An 18,658-nucleotide genomic window follows, 5' to 3' on the forward strand; every position below is an offset into this window, starting at 1 on the left:
GAGCAGAAAAGACTCACAGTAGCTGGGGACATATCTTAGTTGGTGGCATGCTTAAGTAACATGCAGAGTCCCAGAGTTTGAGTCCCAGCATATCATATTCAAGGCCATCTCTGCTTACATAGGGGTTCAGGACCAGCTTTGGCAAGGCTAGTGATAGAAAAGAAGAAAGTTAAGGAGGCCTGAGAAAGTGAGGTTTGTTTCTGGTGTTTGTTGATGCTGTTGTTGTTTTTGGTAGTGGGTTTTCTTCAGTCTCTCTCTCTTTTTTTGGTTTTGTTTTGGTTTTTTTTGAGACAGGGTTTCTCTGTGTAGCCCTGGCTGTCCTGGAGCTCACTTTGTAGACCAGGCTGACCTTGAACTCAGAAATCCGCCTGCCTCTGCCTCCCGAGTGCTGGAATTAAAGGCGTGCGCCACCACGCCAGGCTTTCTTCAGTCTCAAATAAAAGTTTTGGATGGAGTGGGGTGGAATGTCAAATTTAGTGATGTTTTGGATGTCTGATATTCATAGGTCCACTCTGTGTGTCTCTTAGGTATAGGAAGAGCTTTGGAAGTTGTGTCATCAAGCATAGGAATGACTCTTCAAGAGGGAGATGGTATAGTCGGTAAAGGGCTTGCTGTACACACTAAAAAGCCGGGTGCAGTGGAGACAGTTTGTACTCCCAGCATCAGGAAGGGGTAAGTTAATCTCTGCCGATCATGGCCAGCCAGACGAGCCAAATCAGGTCCAGTGGGAGATGGTTCAGCAGGTAGAAGGGATCGCCATAACAGCCTCACCAGCTGAGTTCAGGTCCTTGGAACCCAAGAAAAGCCGGATGGGCTGGTAGGTGTCTGTAATCCCAGCAGTCTCCTGGAAGCTGGAGTTGGCTGCACAGAGGTAAACAGGAAACACTGCCTCAAAAACAAGGTGGAAACAGAGAATCAACACTCACGGTTGTCCCCCAGCCTCTGCATGCACACTGTAGCATGTCACACACAAGCAACTACACACAGAGACAGGCACACACATAGACACGCACTAAATTTAAAAAAATGTAAGTGCAATTTAAAAAAATGCAAATTAGTAGGATCAGGTGTGGTGGTGCGTGCCTTTAATCCCAGCATTTAGGGAGGCAGAGGCAGGCAAATCTCTGAGAGTTGGAGGCCAGCCTGGTCTACATAGGGAGTTCCAGGACAGCAGAGCAGAGAAGCCACCTCAAAAACCAAAACAACAAAATTAAAAATCAGCAAGCGAAAAAGTTGTCTGGAGACATAGCTCAGCGAGAGAGTACTGGCCTATGTAAAGCCCTGGAAGGAAAGAAAGGAAACGGGAAGGAAACGGGAAGGAAACGGGAAGGAGAAGTTTCACGAGACCCTGGATGTCAGCAAGGGATTTTCTTCCCTAGCCACCTTTCAGCTGCCTCAGCTCACCGTGTGTTACACAATATCTCCGAAAGTTACAGGTTAAATTATGGCCAGAACGTTTTAAGTGATTCCATTTCAGTCCCTATATGAGTGAAAGCAGAGGTAAAGTTGTTTCTGAAATAAGTTGTCTGAGAAGAACTAATACTCAGGTGTAACAATGTTCAGCAGCAATACTGCTCACCTTTCTAACCCTCAAGAGCATTAACACTCAGCAGGACTAGTAACACTCAACCATGCTGATAGCCGCACCTGAGGTCCCAAGGGCTAAAAGAAACACTTGGTTAGTTAGATATGCCTCGGTTTATCTTCTAGTAAAGTTTTATTTCCTTTTTGTATTTGTTTGTTTGGGACAAGGTGACCTTGAACTCCTGCCTGACACATAGGCAAGTGCATGTGTGGAGGTCAGAAGACAATTTACAGAGTTGGTTCTTCTTCCACCCTCTGGGTTCCAAGGATTAAACTGCGTTCTTTAGGCTTGGCAGCAGGGGTAATTAAGCTGAGGAAGCCTACCGGTTTTTTTTTTTTTTCGTTTATTGTTCTTATTTCTTTTATTATTTTGTTCTATGGATCTGGGTGTTCTGCCTGCACATACATATCGTGTGTTTGGTGCTGGCCTCAGAGGATACAAGAAAGTGCCAGACTGGAGCTCCAGATGCTGTGAGCCTCTCTATGGCTGCTCAGAATCGCTGCTCAGAATCAAACCTGAGTCCTTTGAAAGAGCAGCCAGTGCTCTTAAACACCGAGCCTCTCTCTGGCCTTATTTAGTTATTTATCTTTAAGGCAGCTGCTTTGGGTAAACAAGCAGAGTCCTACCTTTTCCGGGTGAGGTCCCAAAGGAAGAAAGTGCTTCCCATATTTTAATTCTTTTTTAAAACATTGTTTTACTTTTGAGACAGTCTTAACAGAACATATCCCAGACACTGAAGTTGTATCCCTTCAGCCTCAGCCTCCTAAGTGCCTGGGCCACCACATCTGACTCAGACTTCCTTCTTCTTTCCCCAACCCCCCTTTTAAGGGAGGGGTTCCAGGAATCACCCCCGCCCCCCCCCTGATTAGGCCCTGAAAGTGCGTTCACCTGAAGAACCATCTTGCTGGCTCTTTATTTTTGAGACAGCCTTGCTATGTAGATCAGGTTGGTCCTAGCTTTCAATCCTCCTTGTCAGCCTCCAGAGAACTGGGATTAGAGGCATTTGTTACCAGCAGTGTTTATATTTTTATTAGAGAATGTTGCTAGCTGGGAACGTTGGCGTGTGCCTATAATCCCATATTTAGAAGGCCGAGGCAGAAGGTTTCCTGGAGAACAGCTCCGTTGTAAACCAAAAGGCTGGAGGCATCCTAACTGCCCACCCAGCTGTTCCCATGGGCAGGCAGGGTGAGAACATTTTTCAGCAGTGCCGTGTGTGTGTGTGTGTGTGTGTGTGTGTGTGTGTGTGTGTGTAGTGGGTGGGCATTTCAACAAAGTTTAGGCAGCAGAACCTGGCAGCACATTAGGAGGTGTATCATGCCGGCATGAAAGGAAATGCCAGGAACCCTCATGATTTTTGCTTAGTGACTAATGCTACAGTCAGAGCAGTAAATATCCACGTGAGTGACTCGGTCATGGAGTGGACAGGCAACTGGATAGCTGTGGGTGCTTTTGTATCTCAGAGAAACGACAGAATGCTGAGGTCATTGCCACCTGCTTTGCCTTGAGGGCCTTGCTGGGTTTTGATTGGCCTCTGGAAATATGTTGCTCATCTAAAAGGGCCTTCCAGCTAGCTGTGGGGGGCCTGTGCCTGCGATCCTTGCATCTGGGAGGCAGAGGCAAGAAGAGGGTCAGGAGTTTAAGACTAGCCTTGGATATATATCAAATTAATAGCAACAGGAGACCCTGGGCTATAGGATACTTTGTCTCATAAAACCAAAGTTAATTGATTAATAATTGTGCTTCTACAAGTTGTCCAGACCCCATGGAATCTATATACAACCTGCACTCAAGCAAGGGCAAATTGAACCACTTTAGATTGGACTTGCTTTCTGAGGCCCTACATAGGGAAAAATTGATAGGATGTATGCTGTAAAACAAACAAAACCTAAAAGCCTGACATGGTGTCACAAGCCTTTAATCCTAGCCCTTGGGAGGCAGAGAAGGTAGATCAAATGAGTTCAAGGCCAGTCTGGTCTACATAGTGAGTTCGAGGACAGCCAGGGCTACAGAGCAAGCTTCTGTCAAAAAACAAAACCATCACCACCACCACCCCCCCCCCCCCCCCGCCCAAAGTTAGAGCTGTCATAAAATGCAATATCCAGGACTGGAGAAATTGCTCAGTGGTTAGAGCACTGGCTGCTGCTCTTGCAGAGGACCCAGCTTTTCTTTCCAGCACCCACACAATGGCTCACAACCATCTGTAACCCAATCCCAGAGGACCCAATGCCTTTGTCTGGCCTCTTTGGGCACCAGTCACGTTTATGGTACACATAGATATACGCAGGCAGACACTCATACTAATTCCTAAAGAAGAAAAAAAGAAAGCAGCATCCCCATGGGAGGACATTTGGGTTGCTTATGCCTTTTAAGTATTGTAAATACTTCTGCATTTACATCCTTGGAACAGAGTGGAATAACTCAGATAATCTTTGCTGGGTAGAATTCTAGAAGTATCTTCTTTAAAGGCTTAAAAACCAAAACCAACCCAGATAAACACTCTGTAGATCAGGTTAGCCTTACAGTCACAGAGATCCACCTCCCTGACTCTCAAGTGCTGGGATTCAAAGTGTCTGCCACCACACACACTTGGCCTGGCTTACACTTTAATATTTTAAATCTCATTGTGTGTGTGCCATGATGTGCATGGGGAGGTCAGAGGACAACTCTATAAGTCAGTTCTCTCCTTTCTCCTCTGTGTGCTCTAGGGGTTGAACTCAGGTAGCCAGGCTTGTGTGGCAAACTCCTTTATCCACCAAACCTTTATCTCAATAGCTGATTCTATGTCTCAAGAGGCCACCTGATTGCCTTGCAAAGGCTGCCTCGGCTTGCGCCTCACATGCTGTCTCATCTCCGTACAGTCTCCTGGGTATGGCGTTCTCAGTCTTTTTCCACAGTTGCCGATGTGGTTGCTAAGATTTCCAAGGTCCTTGACCGAACTGAAATACAGGCGTGGGAGAGATCAAAAGGAGCAGTAAGATGGCAGAGATTCGGAAAGGACACCGGTGAGTGTCACAGGTTCAGGTGATGGAGATCAGATGAATCAGGGAGAGGCAGACAGGTAGGGAGGTCCAAGCAGGATAGCCATGAAGAGAGGTGAACACAAATGGCTTCTGATGGCTGGTCTGTAGCTAGGATCCTGTATCAGATGTCTTCGCTGCAACGCCAGGGAAGATGGCAGACATGCATGCACAGTCTTGGCTCTCCCACATGGGCTGGTATCTTTTCATCACAGGGCATAAGTACCCTGCACAGTCGTGGCTCCTCCATGTGGGCTGGTATCTTCTCATCACAGGGCATATGTACAGGTATTTACATAGCTAACATGATGAGACTGAAAACTTCTGGAAATATGAAGGAAGAGAAAACCTAAGAACATATCTTAGGTTTCTATTTCTGTGATAAAACTCCATGACCAAAAGCAAACTGGGGAGGAAAAGGTTTCTTTCAACTTACAGCTTACAGTCCTTCATGAAGGGAAGTCAGGATAGGAACTTCAAGTCAGGACCGAAGCATAGACCATAAAGAAAACCTGCTTACTGGCCTTTTCCTCAAAGCTCATTCAACTGGCTTTTTATACTCCCAGGACCACCTGCCCAGGAGTGGTAACCCCCCCCAGTGGGCGGGGCCTACCCAAGTCAGTCATCAATCAAGAAAATGCCCCACAGACTTGCCCACAAGCTAATCTTATGGAGGCATCTTCTCTTTTGCAGTTGCTCTCCCCAGATATTCTAGCTTGTGTCAAGATGGCAGAGAATCTAATGGAAACACACATCATCTTTATTTTTCTGGCTCCTTTTATAAATGTAAAATTGCACTGTCAACAATGTGAAATTTTATTCCCTCATTCAATGATCATCTATGGTATTTAAATTTATAATGGGGCTGCTTCCTAGTCCTAATTAAACTTATTTGTTTGCATTGCTGGGGATCCACCCCACAACACGCACATGTGTGTAAGCACTTCACTTCCTAACCCCAAGCTTATTTAAATGCATTAATACTAGCCCCTATTTATGGTTAAAAGCTGCTGTTCTCAAGTCCCTGCTGCTGTTTAGTCAGTTTTAAGAAGCAGCTGAGGCAAGAGGGCAGAAGGATTGTGAATTCAAGGCTAGTCTGGGTTACAATGATTTCAGTCTAGCCTGGCTTACCTAGCAAGACCCCCATCTCAGTACTTTTCCAATCTCCATTCTGCTGTTCTCAAAGTGGCAAGAATTAAAAGAAAAATGTACCAATTTTTAAGAAAAATAATAGAACAGCTACTCCATTTATGAATTTAGTGTCTGACTCTGGGTCATCTGTGAGTGTGAAGGCAGAAGAGACTGGAGTAGGAAAGAGACTTTACTTTCAGAAAAGAAAGGTGAAAGAATTTGCTTGCTTCCTGAATTCACCAAATGTAACCCATTGTAGCATGGAGTTGGGCTTTAAAAGATTACATCTAGAAATAAGATGGATTTGATCTGATTCCCAATTAGATGTTTGTGAAAATAGGCCCTGTGTTCAACCTTTCCACCCACTCATCCACCCACCCATCCATCCATCCATCCGTCCATCCATCCGTCCATCCATCCACACAATGCCAGCAGTAATGAATGATTATGGAATGCCTGCTATGTGCCAGATATTGTTCAGCTGTCTTTTATACATTAGCCAAAATCATACCCCCAATCTTCTCTCATCATCTCTACTTCAGAATGGATTCTGAGGGCCACGTAATAAGTCAAACCTAGAATTACCTCCACTTAGCACATAGGTTATATGTACCAAAGAACTAAAGACAGGCGTTCAAACAAAACCTTGTACAGGGCTGTTCCTGGCTTACTCAAAATAGATCCAAAGTGGATATAACTTACCTATCACCAGATGCCTGGATATCCCAAGTGTGAGGTACCTATACAATGCAACATATTCATTTACATAAGAAAGAAAATTATAGTTCATGCTAAAACATAGATGCATCTTGAAAACATGGTAAAATCACAAACTGTCCAGACATTGTCTGTTCATAGAAGCAGATTAGAGGTTTCAAGAGACTAGTGTGAGACTGTATGGGGGCAGTGACTGCTTAGTGGGCTTGTTATTTGTGGAGGGTGACAAAAACCTTTTGGAACCAGATCCCAGATGGTGCTTAGGATTATACAACATTGTAACCATGCTCAGTATCACCAAATTGTATGCTTTAAATGGTTAAAATAGGGCTGGAGAGATAGCTCAGCAGTTAAGAACACTGGCTCTTCCAGAGGTTCTGAGTTCAATTCCCAGCAACCACACGGTGGCTCACAACCATCTATGATGGGATCTGATGCCCTCTTCTGGCATGCAGGTGCATATGCAGATAGAGCACTCATACTTAAAATAAATAAATAAACCTTAAAATTTTGGTTAAAATAAAAGCTGGGTGGTGGAAGTGCATGCCTCTAATCCTAGCACTCCAGAGGATCTCTGTGTGTTCAAGGCCAGCCTGTCCTACAGAGCAAGTTCCATGCCAGTCAGGGCTATACAGAAAAACCCTGTCTAGAAAAACAAAAGAAAAAATTGGTTAAAATAGGTTCATGCTACTAATTTATCATTTATTTATTTATTTATTTATTTATTTATTTATTTATTTATTTATTGGGTAGCTGGGGTCGGGTGGGGTGGGGTGGGGTGGTGTCAATTCTCTTTTCTACTATGCTGGTTCTAGGAACTGATCTAAGGTTTTCAGGCTTGATGCTAAGTCATCATACTAGCCCACGTTTTGAGTTATTTACCATAGGTTTTTTTTTTTTTAAGATTTATTTATTATTATACATAAGTACACTGTAGCTGTCTTCAGACACCAGAAGAAGGTGTCAGATCTCCTTATGGGTGGTTGTGAGCCACCATGTAGTTGCTGGGAAATGAACTCAGGACCTTTGGAAGAGCAGTCAGTGCTCTTACCCGCTGAGCCATCTCTCCAGCCCTACCATAGTTTTAAAAAAGTACTTTTGGGCTCAGTGTGAACAACTTTCTCGTGGTGTCATGTATCCGCCCGTTCGTCTCCAGTGCTTTTCCCACCTCAGGCTGCTGAGTGTGTGACCTACCGGTCACGTTGCCACACACGGCTGGGACTACACTTCTTCACTTTTGTTTTGGGACTGGTCTTGCGTATCTCAGGGTGACCTCCAGTCTGCTATGGAGCAGAGAAAGAGCTTGAATGTCTCCTGCGGCTACCATCCAAGTGCTGGGATGAAGGGCAACCACACCTAGCTTAGATGGTGTCGGGGATCAAACCCAAAGGCTTGCATGTGCTACACCAACCCTTTGCCAATTGAGGTACATCTCTATCCCCAAACTGTGTTTTAATTTTGGTTGCCCAACTTCACAGATGTGCATTTTAAAAAAATTTAAATGGATGTATTCAATTATTCCTCTGCTCTGTCACTTACTTGTGTAGATAAGGTGTCTTGTAGCCCAGGCAGGCTTGGACCTCACGCTACTGCTGAAGATGTCCTTGGCCTCTTGCCTCTGCCTCTCAACCACATTCAGCTTATTTCTTTATTGGAAATTACATTTAACAAATTGTATTCTCTGAGTGTTGGGTGGAAGTCAGAAGACACCTCTCAAGAGTCAGTTACCTGCTTCTACGATGTGGCTCTAGAGGACAGAACTTGGGTCATCCAACATGGTGGCAGCAGCAGACCCCTTTACCTACTGAATTAGCTAACTGTCTCAGAGCTTCTTAGTGTTGATTTTATAAAGAAAAGAGTTGACTACACCCCTAAGGTCTGTGAGCATTGGACTTCCGTGGTGGCGCACGCCTTTAATTCCAGCACTCGGGAGGCAGAGGCAGGCGGATTTCTGAGTTTGCGGCCAGCCTGGTCTACAGAGTGAGTTCCAGGACAGCCAGGGCTACACAGAGAAACCCTGTCTCAAACAAAACAAAACAAAAAAGCTAAAACAACAAAAAAATTTTTTAATTACTTTTATTTTTTGTATAGGTGTGTACTACAATGAATGACGTGTAGGATGTGTGTGTGTCTGTGTGTGTGTGTGTGTGTGTGAGAGAGAGAGAGAGAGAGAGAGAGAGAGAGAGAGAGAGAGAGATTGTCTTATCTGCCCCGAATCCCTGCATTTTAAAACAGTTAAAAAATATGGCATGGTGGTGCACGCCTTTAATCCCAGCACTAGGGAGGCAGAGGCAGGCGGATTTCTGAGTTTGCGGCCAGCCTGGTCTACAGAGTGAGTTCCAGGACAGCCAGGGCTATACAGAGAAACCCTGTCTCGAAACCCCCCCCCCCCAAATATGGTGAAAACCTGATCCAATTTGGGGCCACTTGGGAGGTTTAGGCCATTTTGGTGATCTTTCGCTGCCTCCTAGCTACAAAGAGGAAGGACCAGGAAAACAAAGTTTTCCAGAGAGTCCAGGAAAGAACCACAGCCTGCAGACCAAAGGCTCACCGGTCCCGCGCCCCGCCCTCCACCCCCCACATTCACATTCATGTCTGTTTTAGGCGGAGGGAGGACCCAGACAATGGCTGTTGCTCACGAGATGGAGATGGAGAGTGTGAATCTGAACATGGAGAGAGAGGGAAAGGAAGAACCGGAGGAGGAGAAAATGAAAGGGAATGGAGAAGGTAAAGACTTCCCCAGGAGCAGAAAGGTCCACAGGATCGTCTCCAAGTGGATGCTTCCTGAGCCAGTCCGAAGAACATACTTAGAGAGAGCCAACTGCCTCCCGCCGCCCCTGTTCATCATCCTCATCAGTCTGGCTGAGGTAAACGCCGCCCTGCTGAGGGGCCTCACATCACTTCAGCCTGGAGGCTGCGAAGTCAGGACAAAACCTACCTAGAGAAGAAACCATGTAGGAAGAGAGCACAGAGGGACGGGAGTTGCGCGTATGAAGCCTCCACCCCCTACCAGCTCCTGAGCTGATTTGCCCAGTCACTGCCCACCCAGGGGTTGGTTTCATCCACATCAAAAATCCGCTGCCAGGGTTGACTTCGGGAGCTTCATTTCGTTTTAGCTAGAGCGATCTTTAGAAACCTTGGGCCTGCTAATTAGCCTTTTTATTTTTATTTTATTTTATTCTTTTGAGATGGGATTTGACATTATCACCCAGGCTGACCTCTCACTCACTATGTAGCTCAGGCTGGCCACACACTCACTATAATCCTTTCGTCATAATCACCTGGGTGTTGCGATTCTAGGCATGCACCACCATGCTCAGCTTGCAAATTGACTTTATCTCATGAAACAAAATAGACTGGTTGGTCAGGTCAGTCTGGGGTATATATTTAGAACAGTCACCAGCTGCCTGAGCTTTCGGAGGGAAAATGTGGCATTTGCTGTGGGTGTCTACTTTGGGTGGACGGGATATATTCTCAGACTATGACCTGCTTAGCTTTCTTGGTTTCCCGAAGGAGGGCAAAGCTCAGAGAGGTGAGGTGAGTCACCCAAGGGTGCGTCTCTGTGACTGGGAAGGGCCAGGTTCCTCCCGTGCTTTGTGATACGAAGGTTTTTCTTGGAGACTGCTGTCTTAGGAGAGATTGCTGCCTGGAGGGCATGACTTCAGGGGCATTAGGATGTCCCTAGCACAATCAAGCCTCTTAATTCTCTCTAATGCCTGGCTTTGGTGTCAGGGACTGCAGTAGTTGGAGCTCCCCAGCAGAATTGAATCAATAGGCTGAGGGAGGTTTCAGCTCCACAGTCTTTAGGGTAAGCTGGAGACCCCACCCACCACGTGATGAGTTCAAGGTCGCTTACTAGTGTAATTCTTTTCCTCATCAAAAGCAGTCTTTTTCTATTAAGGCTTTCGCCTGATTGGGTGGAACTCAGCCACGAGATGGAGAGAAAGTGGTACCAACTTAAATGCCATCCTCACTTCAACAAATGATCTCAGATGAGCATGGTGGCATGGCCTTGTCATCTCAGAACTTGGAAACTGAAGCAGGAGGATCTTGATTTAAGGGAGCCTGGACTACAGTAAATTTGAGGCTAGCCTAGGCTATATAGTGAAATGCTATAACTAAGTAATTTACTAACTAGTGAATAACCAACTAACTAACTTACTTAGTAGCTAGACAATACACAAAAAGCAAAAAAAAAAAAATGTTCATAGAAACATGTGGAATAATGTTCAGAGATATATTCAAGTCTATCTGAACCTTGACAAATTAAACATAAAATTAACTGTTGTAGGAACCAAACCTTTTATGGCAAATGTGCAAGCATTTCTAGAGGATTATTTTGTCAAGTCTGATTGGGTTTGAAGGACATAGCTCTCCACTTTTTTTTTTTAAATGGGGTTCTATGGCACGACTAGGAAGCATTAGGAGTGTCTGGAGTGTCTGGAGTCACTGTATATCTGGATTACCTGGATACTGATACATCTGGACATACCATTCTGAGTATATGTGAGAAAGAGGGAGACACTGGAGAATACTGGGAGATGTTCACATATTTAAGAATAAGGCAGCACAGCTCTGACAGCTGTAAATTCTGTGAGCTTTGAGAGCACAGCGCCCCACAGTGAGGTCCTGGAGCAGGTGCCAGGGTAGCTGGCTCTTACAGGAGGATGACTTGTAGACATTGCCTTGTTGATAGAGGGCTTGCCCAGCACACTCACTCTCCAAGGTCTTGTAAAACCAGGCACAGTGGGACACACCTGTAATCCCAGCACTTGAAAACTGGAGACAGAAGCTCAAGAAAAGTCACCCTCACTGCATAGCAAGTTCAAGGCCAGCCTGTGATTCATGAAACTATGTTAAAAAAAAAAGTAAGAAGGGAGAAAGAAAGAAAGAAGGAAAGAAAGAAAGAAAGAAAGAAAGAAAGAAAGAAAGGACAAAGAAGAGAAAGAAAAGAAAAGAATGGAAAGGTTGCAAAAAATAGAATAGAATCCCCAATTCTTCCATTGTTAATATTACATAGCTCCAAAGTACCTTAGTTAGATCTGTTTGGTATATCATTGGCTGAGGAACCCTTAACAGAAATGCTCACATCAGAAGTGGTTCATGTTTCTGAATATTTCTTTTTTTTTCTTTTTTATATTTATTATTTAATTGTGTGTAAGTGCAGGTGCCTGCAGAAGCCAGAGTTATTGGATCCCTCCTGGAGCTGAAGTTACAAATGGTTGTGAGCTACCTGATATGTGTACTGAACTCTGGTCCTTTGGAAGAGCAGTGTATGCTTTTATTCACTGAATCATCTCTTCAGCATCCATGTTTCAGAATATTTCTGAGTTGTTTTTTAATTATGTGTATATATGTGTGGGAATGGGGCGGGTTGGGCATGTGAGTGCACATACCCTTGGGTGCCAGAAGGGGGCGCTGGATTCCCTGGAGCTGGAGTTAAGCAGTTGTAAGCTGTATGATGTAGATGCCAGGAACTGAATTCAGGCCCTTCCCAGTTGCAGTGTATGTACCCTTGATGGCTTAGCCATATTTCCAGTTCCAATTTTGGAATATTTGTATAGACTTTAGTGCTCCCAAATCTTAAACGTTGGGTGTAAGGAGATAGTTCAGTCAGTAAAGTACTTCCCATGCAGGCATGTGGACACGAAATCAATCCTCAGAGCCCATGTAAAGGAGCCAGGAGTGGTGGTTTGTGCTTGAATCCTAGCACTGGTGAGGTGGGGACAGGTGGATAGACCCCCGAGGCTTGCTAGCTAGCCAGCCTAGCCTACTGTTTGAACTTCAGGTCACTGAGAGTCTCTGTCTCCAAAAGCAAAGTGTGTGGCACCCGAGGAAGGACACCTGAGGTTGACCTCTGGGTTCCACATGTATGTGCACACACATGAGCACTGGCATATACACACAAACTAAAACTTGCTTTTAACAGTTTTATTTTTTTAATGTATATGGTGTTTTGCCTGCATATACAGAGCTATGCACCACGTGTGTGCCTCACGCCCTCAGAGGCCAGAAGAAGGCCATAGATTCCTTGTCACTGGAGTTAGAGACGGTTGTGAGCCACTCTGTCGGTGCTGGGAATCAAACCTGGTCCTCTGGAAGATCAGCCAGTGCTCTTAACCCCTGAGCCATCTCTCTAGATTTCTAAAACATTTTGAAGTGTCATGTTGATGCTCAAAAACTGAAAAATTTGGAGCATTTGGATATCATATTTTGTAACCAGGAGGCTGAAGTTGCACTCTTAACTAAACTCCAGACTTAGATTTGATCCTTTTTCCTCACTAATGTCCTCTTTCTCGTCCTCTGGTCCTTCCAATACAGGGTTTCACACTGCGTTAAGTTGTCCTGCCTCCTCAGGCTCCTATGATTCATGGCAACTTCTCAGTGGTCTATGAAGACCCTGATAAAGATGAAGTATATTGGCCAGGTACCTTGTAGAGTGTCCTCATCTGGGGTTGTCTGAGGTTTTTTTCTTTTCATGCTTAGAATAGAGTTGGAAGTATAGAGGAAGAAAGGCACAGGTTAAGTGTCTTTCATCACATCATGAGGTAAATGACATCACTGGGACGCTAGTCATCATCACTGTAGTAAGCCAGACTCTGTCTGACAGGCTTCTGGGCTGTGAAGATAAAGTGAAGGAAGGTGAGGGACAGGGGCTATGTAATTAGGGAGGGCGCTAGGGAACACAGTGACAGCAAAGTGTCAGAGAAGCCAGGAGAAGGGGACTCAGAAAGTCATCATTACCATCTGGTCCATCACCTGCTCATCATGAGGACATATGACCACGGTGGGCATGGTGGAGAGATCCAGTTTCAACATCTTCTGAGCCCACAAAGAGCTAACCATTCAGACACAATTACTGCTTGTGGGTTTTAATGGGGCCCAGCTCCTGAGAGAGCTTGGTTAACATGCATGATCGCTCCTCCCTGACAGCTGGCTGTGTTTATTTATTATGCGGTGTGGAAGCCACAGAAGCAGTGGATCACCCTGGACACGGGGATCTTGGAAAGTCCCTTGACGTACTGCCCTGAGAAGAGGGAGGAAGCCTGGAGGTTTATCTCATACATGCTGGTCCATGCCGGGTAAGGAATGATGGCCCAGTCAATGCTGTCCAAAGAGTTCTTAAGTAATAGTTAGGCTGGTCAAGGTGGTGCATGCCTGACATTCCGCACTAGGGAGCCAGAGAGAGATCATGGCAAACTTGAGGCCAACATGACCTAGATATAGAATTTCAGGCCAGCCAGCCACATAGCCGGACTCTGTCTTAAAACACAAACAAAAACAGGGTGTGTGTAAGAGATGACTCAGAGGGTAAAGACACCGTCCAGACCCAACAGCTTGAGTTCGAGCCCCAGAACTCATATAGTGGAAGGAGAGAGCTGAATCCTGCAAGTTGTCTTTTGACATTTACACACACACACACACACACACACACACACACACACACAAAGATTTTAAAATTAAAAGAAAAAAAGAACACAGCAGAGAGAAGTGGGGCACTCCTTGAATCCCAGCACTGTGGAGGCAGAGGCTGGTGGATCTCTGAATTGAAGGCTAGCCTGCTTTACACAGAATTCCGGGTCAGCCATGTCTACCTAGTGAAACGCTGTCAGGGGACAGGGGAATGAAGGAAGAAACCCAAATCACCACTAATCTGTTTGGAATTTTTGTTATGATTATTATTATTTTTATTTGTGTGTGTCTGCCACATGTGCAATGGTCCCCTTGGAAGCTAGAAGTGCTGTGCTCTGCATAACCGTCTAATTCTGGTATTGATATATGAATATTAATGAGACAAGACCAGATCACTATCAAACCAAGAGTTATCAAACCCTACTTATTGGATGTTGTCCAGTGCTCCATTTAGGTGACGAAGGAGTTGAACTGAATCACCAGACTGCCTCTCCCAAACATATTCTGTAAAAAATTAACCTGTGAGCACTTGGACTGATGTATGGGACTTGTTGTGTATCAGTTAAATAGCAGCGTACGGAGGTATGTACAGGATAGAGAAGCAGTACAGGTGGAGCTGGACAGAAGGCACAGGGAAGAGTGCCCGCCCTGTGGGCATGGTCTCAAGTGTCTGCAGCCCCAGCACTGAACAAGTGGAGACAGGAAGAAGGCTGTGCTTGCCAGCTGCCAGTCTAGCTGAACAACACATGCTTCAGGTTCAGGAGAAACCCAGCCTCAAAGAAATGAGGTACAGAGAGAATGATAAGAGGAGATCCTGGTGCAACTATACAACACCTGCACATGCAACACACACACACACACACACACACACACACACACACACACACACAATCACAGAAACAGGAAGGGAGCAAAGTAAGAAAAGTAAGTAACGAACAGGAGAGACTATGTTTGCCCTCCCAATTTTCTTTACTTTTTTTTCAAGACTAGGTTTCTCTGTGTAGCCCTGGGTGTCCTGGGACTCACTCTGTAGACCAGGCTAGCCTTGAATTCACAGGGACCCGACTCCCTTTGCCTCCTGAGTGCTGGGACTAAAGATGTGTCCTACTACCTTCCGGCTTTGTTTCCAGTTTCCCAAAAGTGAGAGCCTTTTCGGACCTTGCTCAGCACCAGTTTGATGGTAGCTATCTTCAGTCTCAGTATGTGGGAGGTAGGCTCAGGAGTTCAAGGCCAGCATAGATTGTGAGCCTCAAAAGTCAGTCGGCATCTGTGACCCCTCCATGTCCACTGTGGTCGGTAAACAGCTTGTGGCTATCTCACTTCTTTGGGGGGAGCCCTGTGGTATCAGGTGAGTTGAGCTTCACCTGTGTGACTCACCCCACCCAGGGTAAATCACATTTTTGGTCAGTGGATAATTAGACGTTCAGGACAGCGTGCAAGGACTTGGTGCTGAGCACAGAACTCAGAGCGTCATGTGTACTAAGCCACCAAGGCCTACGCCTTCCTTCTGATCTTTCATCCCTCTTACACGCGTTCGCGACCGGCCAGGAAGAACGCAGCAAACCGGAATCTTCTGCGGCAAAGCTTTATTGCTTACATCTTCAGGAGCCAGAGAGCAAGAGAGCAAGAGTGCAAGAGAGCAAGAGAGCAAGAGAGCAAGAGAGCAAGAGAGCAAGAGTGCAAGAGTGCAAGCGAGCAAGAGAGAGAATGGCAAAACCCCGTCCCTTTTAAGGAGAATTATCCTCCGCCTAGGACATGTCACTCCCTGATTGGCTGCAGCCCATCGGCCGAGTTGTCGTCACGGGGAAGGCAGAGCACATGGAGTGGAGAACTACCCTTGGCACATGCGCAGATTATTTGTTTACCACTTAGAACACAGGATGTCAGCGCCATCTTGCAACGGCGAATGTGAGGGCGGCTTCCCACACATCCCCAGCCCTCAAGTTCTTTATTATTATTATTTTAAAAAATGTGTTTTTGAAACAGAGTTTTACTATATAGCCTAGGTAGCCTGGAACTAAGTATGTAGACCAGGCTGGCTTCAAACTCACAGAAATTCATCTGCCTCTGCTTCCCAGGAAATGGGATTAAAGTTGTGCACCACCACACCTGACTAAATTGTTTAAATCAGCTTTGCTGGTCTTTGTTCATGTTGTAATCACTGTTGTAAAGTAGAAATTACAGCACACATTTCTACATTTCTTTCTTTCTTTCTTTCTTTCTTTCTTTCTTTCTTTCTTCCTTCCTTCCTTCCTTCCTTCCTTCCTATTTATTTGTTTGTTTGTTTGTTTATTTATTTATTTATTTATTCATTTAATGTGAGTACACTGTTGCTCTCTTCTAGACACACCAGAAGGGGGCATCAGATCCCATCACAGATGGTTGTGAGCTACCATGTGGTTGCTGGGACTTGAACTCAGGTCCTCTGAAAGAGCAGTCGGTGCTCTTAACTGCTGAGCCATCTCTCCATTTCTAAAATACTTTTATGTGTTTTACATATTGAAGATTCATGCATGATTTTGTTTAAAAACAGAATAGTGGCACATGCCTTTAATCCTAACCCTTATGAGGTGGAGGCAGGTGAATCTCTGTGAGTTCAAGGCCAGCCTGATATACAAAGCGAGTCCAGGACTGCTAGGGCTATTACACAGAGAAATCTCAAATCCCCCCACCCCCCAACACACACACAAATAACAGAACAAAGCTGAAAACAACAGCAATAAAAACAGATAAGAGAAAAAAACAACAAAATAACAATAGCAAAATAGAAGAGTCGCCTTCTTTGAAAAACTAGAATATAGGAGTTGGAGAGATAGCTCCATGGTTAGGAGTGCTTGCTGCTCAATCCTGAGGACTGCAGCTTTGATCCTAAGACTCACACAGAGTGACTTGCAGCTCAAAAGGCTCCCATAGGGGCATTGTCTCTCCCTCTCTCCCTTTCTCCCCCTCTCCCTCTCTCCCTCTCTTCTCTCCCTCTCTCTCTCTCTCCCTCTTCCTCTTCCCTCTCCCTCTCTCTTTCTCCCTCCCTCCCTAACAAATAAATTTCTAGCAAGTTTCTAACCAGAGATATCAAGTTGACATGCAAGTCTTCCATGACAACTGCTTGCTGCTTGGATATTTGACCTGTGTTTGTCTCTGCAGAGTCCAGCACATCGTGGGGAATCTTCTTATGCAGATCGTCCTGGGTATTCCTTTGGAAATGGTCCACAAAGGCCTCCGAGTGGGGCTGGTGTACCTGGCAGGAGTGCTTGCAGGTCAGTGATCTGAGGGTAACACGGAACAAACACTTTTGGGCTCTTAGGATGGAAACCAAAGGTAGCAGATGTTTGTTGTGTTAGAATGGTGGCTCGTTGGACAGATCATACCAGGCCAACATGGAAGAGGTTTATTGGGGTGGGTGGGGAGGGATGAAGGAGAGCGACAAAGAATAAGGAAAAGAAAGAGAAGGTTAGGGGGCTCTGCCTCTTTTTTTTGGTGGGGGGGAGGCTGTGATGTAACTGCACTCGAAGGTGAGGGCAGGTGGACACTGGGAATGTATGGCGATTGCCATGGCAACAGGAACTCAAAGAACCCAGAGGCAGAGCTGATGCAGAGGCCATGGAGGGATGGGTGCTGCTTACTGACTTGCTCCTCATGGCTTTCTCAGCCTGCTTTCTTATAACAGCCCAGGGATGGCCCAACCTACAATGAGCTGGGCCCTACTTCTTTTTTTTTTTTTTTTTTTTTAAAGATTTATTTATTGATATGTGTAAGTACACTGTAGCTGTCTTCAGACACACCAGAAGAGGGAGTCAGATCTTGTTATGGATGGTTGTGAGCCACCATGTGGTTGCTGGGATTTGAACTCAGGACCTTTGGAAGAGCAGTCGGGTGCCCTTACCTGCTGAGCCATCTCACCAGCCCGAGACAGGGTTTCTCTGTGTAGCCCTGGCTGTCCTGGAACTCACTTTGTAGACCAGGCTGGCCTTGAACTCAGAAATCCCCCTGCCTCTGCCTCCCGAGTGCTGGGATTAAAGGCGCGTGCCACCACACCTGGCTAGGGAAGATTTTCTTAACTGAGGCTCCCTCTTCTCAGGTGATTTTAACTTGTGTCAAGTTGACATAAAATTATCCCACACAGGCCACCACATCTGACGCTGACATTCCTTTCCTGTGAAGCCTTAATTTCAAATAAGATCTCCTGATTTCAAATATTGTTCCCGGGAATTGGATGTCAACATGTATGTGGTTTAGGGATTACAGTTCAACTCAATTATGTTTACTCTTCTTCCTCCTCCTCCTCTTCTTTTCCTCTTGTTCTTGTTTTTCTTGCCCTTCCTTCCTTCCTTCCTTCCTTCCTTCCTTCCTTCCTTCCTTCCTTCCTTCCTTCCTCCCTCCCTCCCTCCCTCCCTTCCTTCCTTCCTTCCTTCCCCCTCCCCCTCCTCCCCCTCCCCTCCCCCTCCCCTTCCCTTCCCCTCCCCCTCCCCCCCTCTTTCTGGCTGGCTGATGGGAGGTATTTGTCAGCTACTGTCTGAGAGAATTCCTGGAGGGCCTGGTTTGTAGGGTGCAGTGGCAGCAGTGTGGACAGCAGGAAGCAGTCTTGAGCTACAGGAAACAGAGGGCTTTGAAAGGGCTTTGTGACAAAGCTTAGTTCCTTATTAGACACCTACCTACTGTTTGGGATCCCATTTCTCTGTTTCTTTGTGCATCTTTTTGTCCTGCTCATGAATGCAGAGGTGTGAACTTGCATGCCTCCTGCATCAATTACACATTCGCCCTCTGCTCACAGCTTGATGTCAGTGTGTGGCCTCAGCTC

The 18,658-nt window shown here is 45.7% G+C and overlaps 1 protein-coding gene across 4 annotated transcripts in view; it reads left to right on the forward strand.

Moving 5' to 3' along the window:
* Rhbdl2 (rhomboid like 2) overlaps window positions 1-18,658 on the forward strand; it is a 42,322-nt gene that overhangs the window by 12,985 nt on the left and 10,679 nt on the right. For 2 of the 4 annotated variants that reach the window (NM_183163.2, XM_006503025.4), the window contains exons 2-4: window positions 9,055-9,317; window positions 13,384-13,532; window positions 17,005-17,117. In NM_183163.2, coding sequence (NP_898986.2) covers window positions 9,075-9,317; window positions 13,384-13,532; window positions 17,005-17,117 — 505 coding nt within the window. In that variant the 5' untranslated portion in view covers window positions 9,055-9,074. Of the gene's footprint in view, window positions 1-9,054; window positions 9,318-12,771; window positions 12,878-13,383; window positions 13,533-17,004; window positions 17,118-18,658 lie in introns of those variants that run through there. The other 2 variants (XM_006503026.3, NM_001356445.1) reach the window with 2 other exon arrangements.

Source organism: Mus musculus, chromosome 4 (genome assembly GCF_000001635.26).
Source record: "Mus musculus strain C57BL/6J chromosome 4, GRCm38.p6 C57BL/6J".
NCBI lineage: Eukaryota > Metazoa > Chordata > Mammalia > Rodentia > Muridae > Mus > Mus musculus.